Genomic DNA, 14,401 nt, shown 5'->3' on the forward strand with positions numbered 1-14,401 from the left:
CTTCATCCAAAAAGGTTAGTCCACAGAAAGGACTTGTGTGCACATGGCAGTGTATTCCAGAATTCTGTGAGGCATTACTTTTGTTAATTAAGTGACCCTTTTTATTTTATTTTTTACACAGAAGAACTGGGGTACAGGCAATAAGAGGGTTCACCAGAGACAGAGTGGGAGCAGAACAGGCCAATCTACTGAAATACACTGCTGCGGGAAGCAATGGGAGAGACAGGAGAAATCTGCCGCGCCATGCGGGTCAGCTCCCTGGCTGGGGATCGAACTCAGGCCCTTGTGGTGATAGCACTGAGACTTAACCCCTAGACCACCAGGGAGGCCCAAGTTACAAACTTTTTAATAGTACCCACAGCAAAACTTCCAAGAGAATAAAAGAGTGAAAAAATGAAAGCACTATGATACTATACTGTCCTCCCCACCCCGACCCATCTCCCAGTCCCTAATCCCCTATATTAAACACTGCTGTTTCTGAAGATCTTCCCAAAATATGTTTGTGAAAATAAAAACATATTACATGTTATTCATAGAAGATGGTGATGTATACATTGCTGGGGTGGCGGGGGTGCTGAAAGAAAATTTCCTCCACCACTCTGGGTTCTTCTCACATTAGTTTGAGTAATAATTCGCATAAGATAGATGAACAGGAGGGGAAAAAAACCAAATATAATTACATATATATGAAGACTCTACAAAGAAAATAAGGATTCCAAGGTCAATGAGGAAAACCCGGGGTATATTTCCTAAAATAAGGAATATACAGGGGCCTAGAGTTTCAAGGAGGGAGGAGGGAGTTTCACAGAATGAGGAGAGAGTGACTCACATGACAAAACCAGCTGCTCTGTCATTCCTTATTTGCCTGCCAGATAGTTTGGCTTCTCCAGAAGAGTGGTATTGCTGTCAAATAACCTCCAATTCTGAGTAATGCCCCCACTTTTATTTTTCTAGGTAGTTAAGGAAGTAGTCATAGTTTTCATGAGCCTGCAAGCCTCAAGTGACAGAAGCTCAAAATAATCGATTGATACAGGCCAAAGTGACACAACTTGGAAGATCTATCCTGAACATCTTGGAGAGGATGGCCTGGAAGACAGTGTTTGTTTCCAATCTTTTCACTTATATGGTGAGGATCTTAATGAATTAGCACATATATCAATCTCACTTTTTTAACCTACAGCATAAAATTCCATGTAAAATTGCACATATTGAATCTACACATCATCCTACTACTGTGCTTTTATGTTGTTAGGTTGGTGCCACTTTCAATTTTCTCATATACATCGAGCATGTTACATTGCTGGACAATGATATGTTTTGGATATTGCTGTATTTCTGCTGCTCCAGAACTACTCTTTATTAGCAGTAGATTTTAATTTTTAGAACAGTTTTAGGTTCACAGAAAATTTGAAAAGAAGGTACAGAGATCTCCCTTATATCCCCTCCTCCCACACATGCATAGACTACTGTACCCATCATGGGGCATCTGTTATGATAGATGAACATGCACTGACACCTCAGAATCACTTAAAGTACCCAGTTAACATTAGGGTTCACTTTTGGTGTAGTACATTTTCATGTGTAGTATATTTTGACAAATGTATAATAACACAGCTTTGGTTGTAGATTGCAGAAGCATTTCGCTGCCCTAAATTTCTTTGTGCTCTTACTGATGTCTGCCTCATTCTGGAACCCTTGAATACTATTGGTCTTTTTCTGTTTCCACAATTTTTTCTTGTCTAAAACATCATTCAGCGGGAGAATACAGGATGTAGCCTTTTCAGACTGGCTCCTTTCACCTAGTAACACACATTTATGTTTTCTGTGTCTCTTCATGGTTTCAGAGCTCATTTATTTTTGGGACTGAATAATACTGCACTAACTGGATGTACCAAGTTTATACATTCATCTACTAGAGGACAGCTTGATTGCTTCTAAGTTTTGGCAGTTATGGAGAAAGCTGCTATAAACATCCATGTTTGCATGACAATTCGTCGTATGCCAATAACATTAATTTATTTAGTCATTTTCCTTTTATAAACATTTAGGTTATTTCCAGTTTTTATTATGTTCAACAATACTACAGTGAACATCCTTCACATATACAGTTGACTCTTGAACAAGTTTTAAACTGTGCAAGTCCACTTATAAGTGAATTTTCTTGTAAACAGTCTCCAAAACCTTATGCTATCAATGAATACAGAATAGCACTATAAATGTATTTTTTTCATCTTTATAATATTTCAAATAACATTTTATTTTCTCTAGTTGATTTTGTTGTAAGAATACAGTATACAAAATACATAACATACAAAATGTGAAAATTAACTACTAGTTAACAGCAGGCTATTAATAGTTAAGTTTGGGGAAGGTAAAATTATAAGTTACACCTGGATTTTCAACTGCACAGGCGACCAGCCGCTCAAACCCTTCACTTTTCAAGGATCAAATGTATTCCTTACATGTTTGTGTGTATATCTCTTCAAGAGAAATTCCTAGCAGAACTGTTGACTCCAAGAGTGTGTGCATTTTAAATTTTAATGGAACAATAACAGTGTCTACCCATATCTGTTTCCAACCCTGAATTTTTGTAAAGCATTAAATTTTGACAAGATGGCAAATTAAAAAAATATTTCTCCTTGTTGTTTCTGGATTTTTCATGTCAATCCACACACTTCCTTTCATTCCTCATTGCCCAGATGACCACTCCATATGCTCCCATGGCTCGCCACAAATCTCTCTCCCCATGTCAACCTGAATTCTCTGCTTGCTGAGCTCTGGTCTGTCTTCTGGAAGTAATAAGCACAGCCCTCTATGGGAGTGTAGCCCTTTGCTGGCAGCCAGCTCCATAGTCAAATGCATATTTTTGCAACTGATCCTCACACCAATCTGGGGGCAGGTAGATGTGTTCAAGTGTGCCCTACAAATGAAGAAACAAAGATCTGGCACCCAGCTCAGACCTGTGGGAGCAGCGCCATGTCAGTTTGCTTGCCAAGTTGGTTTCTTTCCTCATCCCTTTATTTAGCATAAGGCTGCTGGGCACGTCTCTGTGAAGTAGTCTCATTTATCCCACCTCCGGCTTGTTTCTAGATTGTAGCTTTCCATGACCCATCCCACTTCTTTCCAGGACTTCTCTCTCTTTTTTTTTTTTTAAAGATTTATTTTATTATTTATTTATACAAGCACTGGGCACAGTCAGAAGCACGGGAGGGTGAGAGAACCCACCAGAGCCAGAGCGGGGAGCAGAGCAGGCAGAAGGACCGAAGTACACTGCTGAGGGGAGCAGCGGGCGGCAGGAAAGGTCTGCACGCTGTGTGGGACCCTCACCTGGTGGCCAGGGATGGAACCGGCGCGGCAGAGGCTGCTGGCAGCTTCGCAACCCAGCATTCAACCGCTGTGCCACCAGGGGAAGCCCTCTAGGACTTCTCTTAAGCCTCATCTCCCTATCAAGGACTTTCAAAATATGTAGCCCAGCTCACATCTTACTTTTCCTTCCTCCTACCCCAGGTGCCACAGCTCTCCTTCTATAGCCACTGTTTCTCAAGCACAGATGTGGAAGGCTTCCCCTTCTACATCCTGCCCACACCGTTAGTCATGAGCACCCTCTGTCCATGCCTGACCACAACCTCACATCAGCCTTCAAGCCCAGCTCCTCAGCCACCAAATGAATGAAGCATTTTATGATTGTTCTTCACCTTTCTCGACATAACTAGACTAACCTTCTGTTGAATGCAGATTCCTTTTTTATACCTCTTTTATAGCCTCTGTCATTACCCTGTCATATCATAATTACCCTTCTTATCTTTGCAATGTTACCGTAAATCTTGGAGAGGTAGGAACTAGTTGAACTGCTAATTTTGCCCCCCAGCACATTCAGTAGGACTTAGAAGAAGTAACTATGGCATCCCAACATTATGACGGTGTTTGTTAGCACAAAAAAAAAATAAAATTGTTTTATTCAATCTGGTACACAATTGTTTTTAATATCTCAACGATAACTGGGACAATTTTGATTCACTTCATTCTTCTTAATGTTGAGAATGTCACAATATATGGGTTTCTTCTCAATTTGTTTAAGCATATCCCTTTTCTGGAAAATTAGTTTGTTTTCATCTTTATTTCAAATAAAACTGAAACAGTATCTTTACCCATATATCTGACACTTATGCAACAAATGTCTAACAATGGAGTTGCTAGGTGAAAGGATAGTTACGTTTTAGTAAATTCTGCCAAATTACTCTCCAAATAATTTATTTATTTTTTTTACAATCCTGTTCCTCTCTTGGCTAAAGACTCATTATGTGATATTCACTGTCTTCCCCAAGCCTCCTCCCTAGTATTTATGTGGGGAGATGAAGTACTGATTAGTCCTCTTTGGCCCATAAAATTTACTATCAGAGTATTTACTTCATTACGTAGAAGTCAACTTACATGCCTGTGAGTTTCTTAAGTGAAAGGTGTCTTCCATGTTAATTTCTTTACCTCCTTCAACCACATTACCTATATTTCAGAATAGGTAGGTAGACATATATGTCTGAATGTGCCTGCATTTTGTCTTCTGAACCATGGGTTGTATGTTGGGGATAAAAAAATGACTAGAATAGTATTAAAAAGCAAAATATGCAATAATAATTATATAGGACAAATGCTACTGTATGGGGTGATAAAGAGGCCTATAGGAGAGACATCTAATCCTGTCTTTTTAGATCCTGCTTTCTATTTCTATTTACTTTATTTAGTGGGAAAATCTACAAAATCCTGTGCTTTTTTTTTTCTTTTGGGGTGTTCATCTTTTACTTAATTTTTAAAATTGAGGTAATACTGGCTTGCATTACTGTACAAGCTTCAGGTGTATAATATTCAATTCAACATCTGTATACACTACAATACAACCACCACCAAAAAATCAAGAATCTTATAGTCAGCAAGACTTCCTAGAGGAAGTTGACAAAGCATGAGTGTGCATGTGTGTGTGTGTGTGTGTGTGTGTTTTGCAGGTAGAACCAGTGCTGGGGATGAGAAGGGAAGGGAAGAAACAGAATGGGCTAAGCCTGGGAATAGAGCACAGGGCATGGGCAAAAGCCAGGCACTCGCATCCAGAGACTTCCAATTCTAACGTCCTCCCTCTATTTAGAAATCGCAACCAGGATGCTTGCCTGAAATCTTGATTGTCTGGCTTTTTCCCTTTGCTCATTAGTCCGGACAAACTCAGTTTTAAGGTCCTGACATGCAGCCTGGACATGCAGCCCTTTTATTGAGTTTGAACTTGTGCTTCTGAATCCTGAGTTAGGGTTCAGAGTCAGGCTTTTCATCAAACACGTTACCTGCAGCAGGCTGCTTATTTCTTAAAACATCAGTTTCTCATCTGTAAAATGAGGTGTGTCAACCTCATAATGTTGCACAGAAATGAGAATAAAAGAAGAGAGGTCATATGTCAAGTGCCTAGTCCGTCCCCTGGTGTGTAATGCACATATAATTAAAAATAAAAACAATTGCTACTGACTTTCAGAGCCCAGAACCACCACTGGTTGATTAGCATGAGGATTCGATCTTCTCACTTGACAGATGACGCCCCCAGGCCAGGGAGGTGTGTGACTCCTTCCTCTGGCCCAGGACGTGTCTCATGGCCTCATGATTAGACCTAGCAGGGGGCCCAGCCCTCTGCTCATGGTCTGGTTAGATCTTTTCCTTTGTTCACCCAGCGGAAGGCACAGCCCTGGGCGTGGGCTGCCCTGTCTTCTCTGCTGAGAGACTGAAGGCATCTCTCTGCCTTGGCCCTTCCTATTACCACACTCAGCTTTATCTTCTTCCCTTCTTGCCCCTTCAGGGAACTCTGCCAGTCTACAACAGATACTGCTTGATCCCCGCAAACCTTTCACTTCTTCTTTACTGCAGGGCCCACCAGACACCGTGTATTTCTCTTTCTGAGGCTCCACTGCCAGGCACTTTGTACTGGGAATTCTTCACCCCAGAGGGTGCATATGCAATATCTCCCTGAGTGCTAGAGCTAAGCAACCCTTCCACAGTCCCCTCTGTTAGCACCAGTAACTCATTGAGCACTCGCTCTGGGCCAAGCCCGTTCCCACCACTTCGCAGTTATCAACTCATTGCATCTTCCCACTGACCCCATGCGGTTGTAAATTCCCCTTATCAACAATGTTATAAATGAGGAAACAGGCACACAGAGAAATTAGGTAATGTATACCAGGTTTCACAACTAAGAATTGGAAGGAGCATGACTTCAAACCAGGTCTCAGACTATGCCAGGATCTTTCCTGAAAACAAGCTTTGCTCCTCCCACTCCCACATGGGGCTTCTTCCTTCATTGATCACTTGCACGCAAACACTAGTTCCAGCGGCAGCTGCTAGGAAATTCAACTTAAGACCTCTCCCAAAAGCCCTCCACTGTTAGTAGTGTCTAATGCATACAAAGAATTTTTTTTTCTCTATTGGACCAATTTCCTTATTCCTTTAAAGAACTGTCCTTAGAGAAACAAATATGCCCTGAAATGGAAGACGTGCTAGAAAATGTAGATAATGATGATGATGATGATGATGATGATAGACTTTTTTTTTGGAAGAACTGTTCTAAGTTCCTTAAATGCATTATTTCATTTAACCCTCAAAAGAAAGGGAAGCTTGCAATGCAATGACAGCCAACTATAGGTACATAACCCCAAATCCATTTATCTCCTAATCATCGTTGTAGCCTTACTTCCATTAGGTGTCCTACCAAAACCTTAACTTTGTTCTGGTCTGATATGAATCATCCCCTCTTCCTGTCCCACCCACACGCAGGCCATCACTCCCCTCCTCCCATTTCAGTAATGCCCCCACCTTTGATTCACCCCCTAAGCCCAGCCAATCCAAGTTATTCTGACTTGTTTTGCTGTCCTGTTTCTTGGTTCTCTCTCTCCCATCCCAAACCCCATTTTTCATACATTTTTTGACTCCTTTAAATGGGCCCTACTTACATTTTACCTGTGCACTACCTTAGGGCCAGTGGACTTGAGCATGGTGCCCAAAATTGACTAAGGGCAGAAACAGAACTGGACTCAGATCCATGGGTTTGCAAAGCCTTATCACAGTAACAAGTTCCACTAAGGTGAAGGCTAAGATTCCTTTAGACTCAATAAGACATTAAATATTTCAGTAACACTATGTCAACTGATAGTATACCACTTAGGAGTTATTCCCCTCTCAATATTCTTTCCGTCTTTTAAAATAGATGGAGAAAGTCCCATTTGGTGTTAGAAGACCATTAATATCGTCCCAGCACTTGCTAATCTTTTTTTTCAATAAAAAAGAAAGCAGGCCTCAGGCTCAGAACTTTGGCAGGAAACAAAATCTAACTAGAATTTATTAACATTGTTTTGTTTTCATGGTTACCTTCTATTTATGGTAGATGACATCATTTTTCCACGTGTGTTAATGGCAGTAATGCAAAATTTTCTTTGGAAATGTTTGAAAAGCATTTGAATTTTAGAAGGAAGTCAATGTGAAGAGAAATATTTAGTAAAGCACAGCACACCTGCTAAGGGACTTGCAGGAAGCACAATGGGGAAATGCAGAAAGATGCAGAGAAAACAGAAGCAAGTTGTGTGGTGGGATGTTGACAGCTTTTGCTGGCCAACTCCGCAGTAGCTCTTCAGAGTCAGGAACGCATCTCCTCAATGGCCCTCAATGTGCTTCCTTTCCTCTAGAGGTTTGCTCAGTTCAGAGTAGGAAGGTCCTCAGAAGTCATCATCTGATGGATGAACATGGGAGGTTCAGAGACAAAAGGGCAGGAGCTGAAGGTTACAGATAACATCAGAGTTGTCCTGGGTCAGGCCCTAATCCCCCATCCTTTCCTCCTCCCCTGCACCAAACTGCTTCTATCACAGATACCATCATCATCACACGATGTTCCTTCCCACACAGGAGACTCCATGCAATGCCACTTTCATCAAAAGAATTAAACCCTATGCCCTGAGGCATCCATTACATTGCAATGACTTCTCTCTCCTACATACCTGGAGGTTAACAGCGCTATATCTTCCTTGATAGAATTGGGAGGAATGGTCATTCAAAGAATTTTCTGTAAGGCTTCTTCTCTGGAAAATCCCAACTGAGAAAAGCCACTAAAGTTCTGCCCCTTTGATTGTCTTCAGGCCCCAGAGCCCTTCATAGGGCCAACTGAAGTCTCTCCTGCTTTAATTTAATGCCATTCTGCTTGGTTGTGTCCTCCAGAGACATGGAGAATTTATTAGCATGTCTCTCATAAAACACTAGCATAGCAGGAAATTAAATTCATCTGGCATAATCAGTTGTTCTGAAAGCTTTGCTGGTTGCTCTGCTTGCTTTATGGTTGCCAAGGTGACTGCAAATTGATTGATGACCTGTTCTAGAATCTTCCAGGTATTGATGTTAAATTTAGACAGCAACAAGCCCAACTATGAAGAGAAGAAACCTGCCCTTGATGGTGAAGGAGACTCTGGACCTAAGGGAACATGGAATATTTAATCTGAAGAGGAGAAGCTGCACGTGAACTCTTAAGGGAGTCAGTCTCCCAAGAGCTTAAGAATACAGTGTAAAAGACAGAAGACTTGGTCCAAGTGGCCTCCAGGGGGCAGACTTAAGATCCCCCGTAGAAGCTATATGAGGATGGATTTCAGTTCACTATCTGCATAGTTGGGGAAACACTCACTGAGGAAAGGAGCTGTAAACTTGCCCTCGCTGACACGGCTCTCCAAGAGTTCTGGTGGGTGCCCTGTGCCTGTGTAAGGAGCAGACTGGACAGTGAGAAGCTTCATCTAAAAATCGCAAACATCCTGTCCAGCTACATAACAATGACAGTGGCTAATTTTCAAAATCACTTTTCCACATAGTTCAAATTAAAAATAAATGACTCAGTAATCATGTTCAAAAGTTATTTCATACATATATATGATAAAATAAACAAAATATCTATATCTATATATTGGTATATAGAGAGGGGGGAATAGAGATTAAAAAATCAGATAACAGTGATGGCTATCTATTTTCCAAGGCAGTCTGCTAAGCATTTCACATGCATTTAATCTCATTTGATGTAAATTTAATAATATGATGTTGCACAGCAATAATATTAAAGACAGATATTTAAAACCATCATTCAGAGATAAATTCCCTGCTCAGAGGATCATAATAGTGGAAGGAATTTTGTCTAAGACGAGACCAGGATGAGGATTACCTAAGGAGTCCAGCTATTGACGTGAGAGTATCCCTGGCATCTCACAGACTTACTCCTACATTCCAACATTCACTAGGTAAATCAAATTGTGGAGTGTTTTTTTTTTTCCAGTTTGGCAGGCAGGATATGACAAATCAGTGTCTTAAAGGGATTGACCAAATATGCAATTAGACACTACCAATCACCATAAAAAGCCTGCTTTTTGCATATCAGATAAAGGTGCAGTTTGTCCCAAGAACTTGTTAGTTCAACTGAAGCATTAAGCCCAGTAGGCAAACAGAAACAGCAGCATGGGGCACTGAGAACACGTGAGGCCTGGAGGCCACCTGGACCCCTAGTTTCCCTGCTATACTTGTTTCTGCATTTTAGTTTCCCCATTTGGGAGAAGAAACTAAATGATCTATTGTATTTTTTCAAATTCTAATGCTTTGAGCCCTGTGGTGTTAAGGGGAGGTGTGGAGAAGACTGTTATCAGGAAGACAACATTTAGAAATTCCTACCAACTTGGTGATGGAGTGAGAGAGGGACTGCAAGACTGGTGGCCACAGGTCCAGAACTCACTCATTCCCATAAGCAGTTTTCCCTTCTTTAGTGTTCGTGGGCTTTTTAAAGGTGTTTCCCAAAATATTCAAAATAAAACTTTTCAATGATTTATGTGTACATCTGAATCATCAATTGGTGTTTGCTTAAAAATGGGTTTTCCTTGTCTTTTTTTGTTGTTATGGGAAGGTTAAACAACACATTTATTTATTCCATAGCTCTGCCAACAGGAAGGAGGGTTTACATGGCTTAGTTCCACAATTCAGGGTAGATGTATATTTAAAGAAACATGGTTGCATAACACAATGTCTCTTCCTAAAATGTATCATACCAGAGCCAATTTTGGAAAACACAAATATGGGCTGGGCATATTTTGAAAATGTTGGGAACATAATACATCCTTAATTAATATTTGTGGCTTTTATGGGAAATATTTATTCATTAAGGCAACCATAAAAAGACTTTCTGCTAGTGACGGTAGGAAGTTAAAGGGTGCATTTAAGTTAAATTTTGTTCCTGAGTACAAACACTACTTGCAGAGTAGCCCAAGCCACTTTTTGTCCTGAAGTGTTTCAGTGTTTCGGTGGAAATGATTAAATATACTAAATAATTCATGTAAATTTCATTGATAACCCAGATATCCGTGTGGCGTTTATATGTACAAGAACAATTTCACATTTAGAGTTATTTCATTTGATTCTCAGTTCAATGGAATCGTATGATTCCAGTCCCCATTTAGATATGGAGAAAATTAGGCTCCATAAGAAAAGTGAGCTAGAAAGTTCCAAGACATCGGGATCTGGAACCTGGGTATTTCAATTACAGTTGTAGTGCTTCCTCTTTTAGCTCTTGATGATGCAGTACAATGAAAAATGTAAAGAGTCACCCCCTGCCTCTGGCACTGTCTGGCCCTGTGCCCCTTGAACCCTCTTTGTGAATTAAGCTAAAAATAACCCCCCCCCCACCATGGGACTGTAGGAAGGATTAAATAGAATAATGCATGAAAAGCACACAGCAAAATGTTCCATAAATGTTAGCCATTGTTATGTTATTATGTAATCCACAAAGTATGTTTGGTTTGACTGCAAGAAATGCTTTCAGTTTTTGAAAGACACTACTAATAATACATGTGAAGTCAAACCCTGAAAATTAACTTCTTTGTAACAGTAAAGTTATATGCCAGATGCAAAGGGTAGGATTTCATCCCTAGTTTTAAGGCTTGATCTGATTTCTTTAAAACTATCTTTTGCTCTCTGTGGTTTCCAAAGCTCTTAATAAACTGAACTATATGAAATGCCCTGTTAAAAGTCAAAATGACAAAAAAAAAAAAAAAGTCAAAATGACAGAGTGGCAATTTCCTACCACTCAACCCAGCTGATCAACAAACTACCCTGAAGTTGAAAAGATTGTTTCAGTTGTGATGGGATAATGCAAGAAGGTGAGGTTGAAAAGGCAATTATTCCATTTTCAATACATTTTCATTCCACCACACGATGAGGGTCCGATGCCACATTTCTAAGAATTAAAAATTAAAACATACAATTTTCTCCCTCGCTCCCCAAACCTACATGCATATCCCAGCTCTGAACGAAAACAAAAGGGTAAAATTCTGTGTCTCAATGCCTGCAAATTCCCAAGGAGGGCACCAAAAGTACTTGCAGAGAGTATGCTGAGGAAATCGGCAGCTGTTGAAGTCACCTCCTGTGGTCTTGCCAAATGTTTGAAAGGGAATATGCCTTGTGTTGGTGTCCGTGTGTGCAGGGGGTGGGAGGGGGGCGCTCGGGGAGGAGAGATCAGATCTGGGTGCCTGGGTGAGAGGTGTGGAGTACCTGGACGTGGGCTTCTGTGTCAGTGGCGCTCAGCCGGCGTCCAAGGGAGCGTTTTTGTGTGGCTGACTTCTGCTTCTGTGTTTGTTTCGGGCCGCGTCTCTGTGTTGAACTGGGGTGACTTTGTGCCTGTAGGCTCCTGTGTGCGCGCGCGGGGGAGCTGGTAGCTGCGCTGGACGGGTGTGTCAGTCAGTGGCTGCGGTTCCCTATAAGTCTGAGCATGTCTGTCGGGGTGCACGTGTGCCTGTACGTGCGTGTCTCGGTGGGCCCTCTCGCCTCTTCTCCTCACGGGGGTAAGCGCTGTGCGAGGCCCTTTGCCCTGAGACATCAGGTCGCACAGGCGCCCCGGGCAGACAGGTAGCAGCCGTCGAGAGCCAAAAGCGGCTCCCGGGTTGGCGGGTGAGCAAGCCAGCCCCCGCTTCAGCCCTCCAGGGCCAGCCAGGGTAGCTGGGAGGGAGTGGCGGCCCGCCCGCTGGGGAGTAGCTGGGCCCCGCCCCGGCCAGCCCCTGGAGGGGGCGGGCGGGGGCAGGGAAGGGGAGGGAAGGGGAGGGGGCCTCGCCCCTTTGGGGCTGCCCGCGCGCTATTGGCGGAAAGTTCCAGCGCGTCACCGAGAGGGCAGTGCCCCAAAAGTCCTGTGCACATAACGGGCGGCGCGCACTCCGAGTCAGCTTCTCCAGAGCGCAAGCCGGGACTGACAGTCACCGCGAGCCCAGCGCAACCCGCAAGCTGAGTTTGCAGGACGCGCCCCCACCACACCCACCCCACGGCGGCTGAATGAGGCTTCCAGGCGCCCGCTCGCTGCCCGCAGCGCCCCGCGGGAGGTCAGTCCGCTGAGGCGCGGCCAGGAGCCGGCTGTCGGCGCGCTCACCTGCCAGCCTGCGCACCATGGGGCAGCCGGGGAACCACAGCCTCCCCTTGCTGACGCTCAACCACAGCAACGCGACGGACCAAAATGTCACGCAGGAACGGGACGAGGCGTGGGTGGTGGGCATGGGCATTCTCATGTCGCTCATCGTCCTGGCCATCGTGTTTGGAAACGTGCTGGTCATCACAGCCATCGCCAAGTTCGAGCGTCTGCAGACGGTCACCAACTACTTCATCACCTCCCTAGCCTGTGCTGACCTGGTCATGGGCCTGGCGGTGGTACCTTTTGGGGCCTGCCACATCCTCATGAAAATGTGGACTTTTGGCAACTTCTGGTGCGAGTTTTGGACTTCCATTGACGTGTTGTGCGTCACGGCCAGCATCGAGACCCTGTGCGTCATCGCCGTGGATCGTTACTTTGCCATCACATCACCCTTCAAGTACCAGAGCCTGTTGACCAAGAATAAGGCTCGAGTGGTCATCTTGATGGTGTGGATCGTATCGGGCCTTACCTCCTTCTTACCCATCCAGATGCACTGGTACCGGGCCACCCACAAGGAAGCCACTGACTGCTACCGCAGGGAGACCTGCTGTGACTTCTTCACGAACCAGGCCTATGCCATTGCTTCCTCTATCGTGTCCTTCTACTTGCCCCTGGTGGTCATGGTCTTCGTGTACTCCAGGGTCTTCCAGGTGGCCAAAAGGCAGCTCCAGAAGATCGACAGATCGGAGGGCCGCTTCCATGCCCAAAACCTCAGCCAAGTGGAGCAGGATGGACGGAGCGGGCATGGACACCGCAGGGCCTCCAAGTTCTGCTTGAAGGAGCACAAAGCCCTCAAGACTTTGGGCATCATCATGGGCACCTTCACCCTGTGCTGGCTGCCCTTCTTCATCGTCAACATCGTGCACGTGATCCAGGACAACCTCATCCGCAAGGAAGTTTACATCCTCCTGAACTGGGTGGGCTACGTCAACTCGGCGTTCAATCCCCTCATCTACTGTCGCAGCCCGGATTTCAGGATTGCCTTCCAGGAGCTTCTGTGCCTGCGCAGGTCTTCTCTCAAGGACTGTGGGAATGGCTACTCCAACAACAGCAACGGCCGAACTGACTTCACCGGAGAGCAGGGCGGATACCACCTGGGGCAGGAGAAAGACTGCAGACTGCTTTGTGAGGACCCCCGGGGCACGGAAGACCTTGTGAGCCGGCAAGGTACTGTGCCTAGTGATAGCATTGATTCCCAAGGGAGGAACTGTAGTACAAATGACTCGCTGCTCTAGTGCGACTTTGCTACTTTCTAAGACTCCCCCTCCCAGCCAAACACTAAACAGACTATTTAACTTGAGTGTAATAAATTTAGAATAAACTTGTATAGAGGTATGCAGGAGGAAAGACCCCCTTCTGCCCGTTTTTTATTTTTTTAAGCTGTAAAAAAGAGAAAATGTATTTGAGTGATTACTTGTTTCTTGTACAGTTCAGTTCCTCTCTGCATGGGACTTGTAAGTTTATGTCTGAAGGGCTTCAGTCCCAGAGGACCTGGAGCTGCTGTGTTGTGATGACTTTTCCGTGTATCTACCTCATTGGTCAAGTATTAGGAGTAATATAATGCTGCTGGTAATTTGTATCTGAAGGAGGCGTTCCTTCCTGCATCCTTGGACTCAAGGGTCTCGAGTATCTTGGACCTTTCTGCTGTGAACACGGACTCTCCCCGCTCCTCTTATTTGCTCAACTGGGGTGTTGTAGGCAGGGATTTGAGGGGCAGCTTCAGTTGTTTTCCTGAGCAAAGTCTAAGGTTTACAGTAAATAAATTGTTTGACCATGACTTCATTGCACCTGTTTCTCCAAAACCCCTTGACTAGCGTGTGGCTGCCTCCCCCACTGGAAACCGCAGGTAACTATTTGTAATCACTGCCCAGTGCCTTAATACAGGAATGACCCGGGAGTGACATGCTCCTATTGCTT

At 43.9% G+C, this 14,401-nt stretch overlaps 1 protein-coding gene across 1 annotated transcript; it reads left to right on the forward strand.

The window, feature by feature from the left end:
- Nucleotides 1-12,462: 12,462 nt before the first annotated feature.
- On the forward strand, nucleotides 12,463-13,719 carry ADRB2 (adrenoceptor beta 2; the record flags this gene model as incomplete). Its single annotated transcript, XM_084251794.1, has 1 exon — nucleotides 12,463-13,719. The coding sequence occupies one exon, from the start codon at nucleotides 12,463-12,465 to the stop codon at nucleotides 13,717-13,719; it is 1,257 nt and encodes a 418-aa protein (XP_084107920.1).
- Between the last annotated feature and the right edge of the window lie 682 nt (nucleotides 13,720-14,401).

This window comes from Talpa europaea (assembly GCF_964194135.1).
Source record: "Talpa europaea genome assembly, chromosome: 13".
NCBI classification, from domain to species: Eukaryota; Metazoa; Chordata; class Mammalia; order Eulipotyphla; family Talpidae; genus Talpa; species Talpa europaea.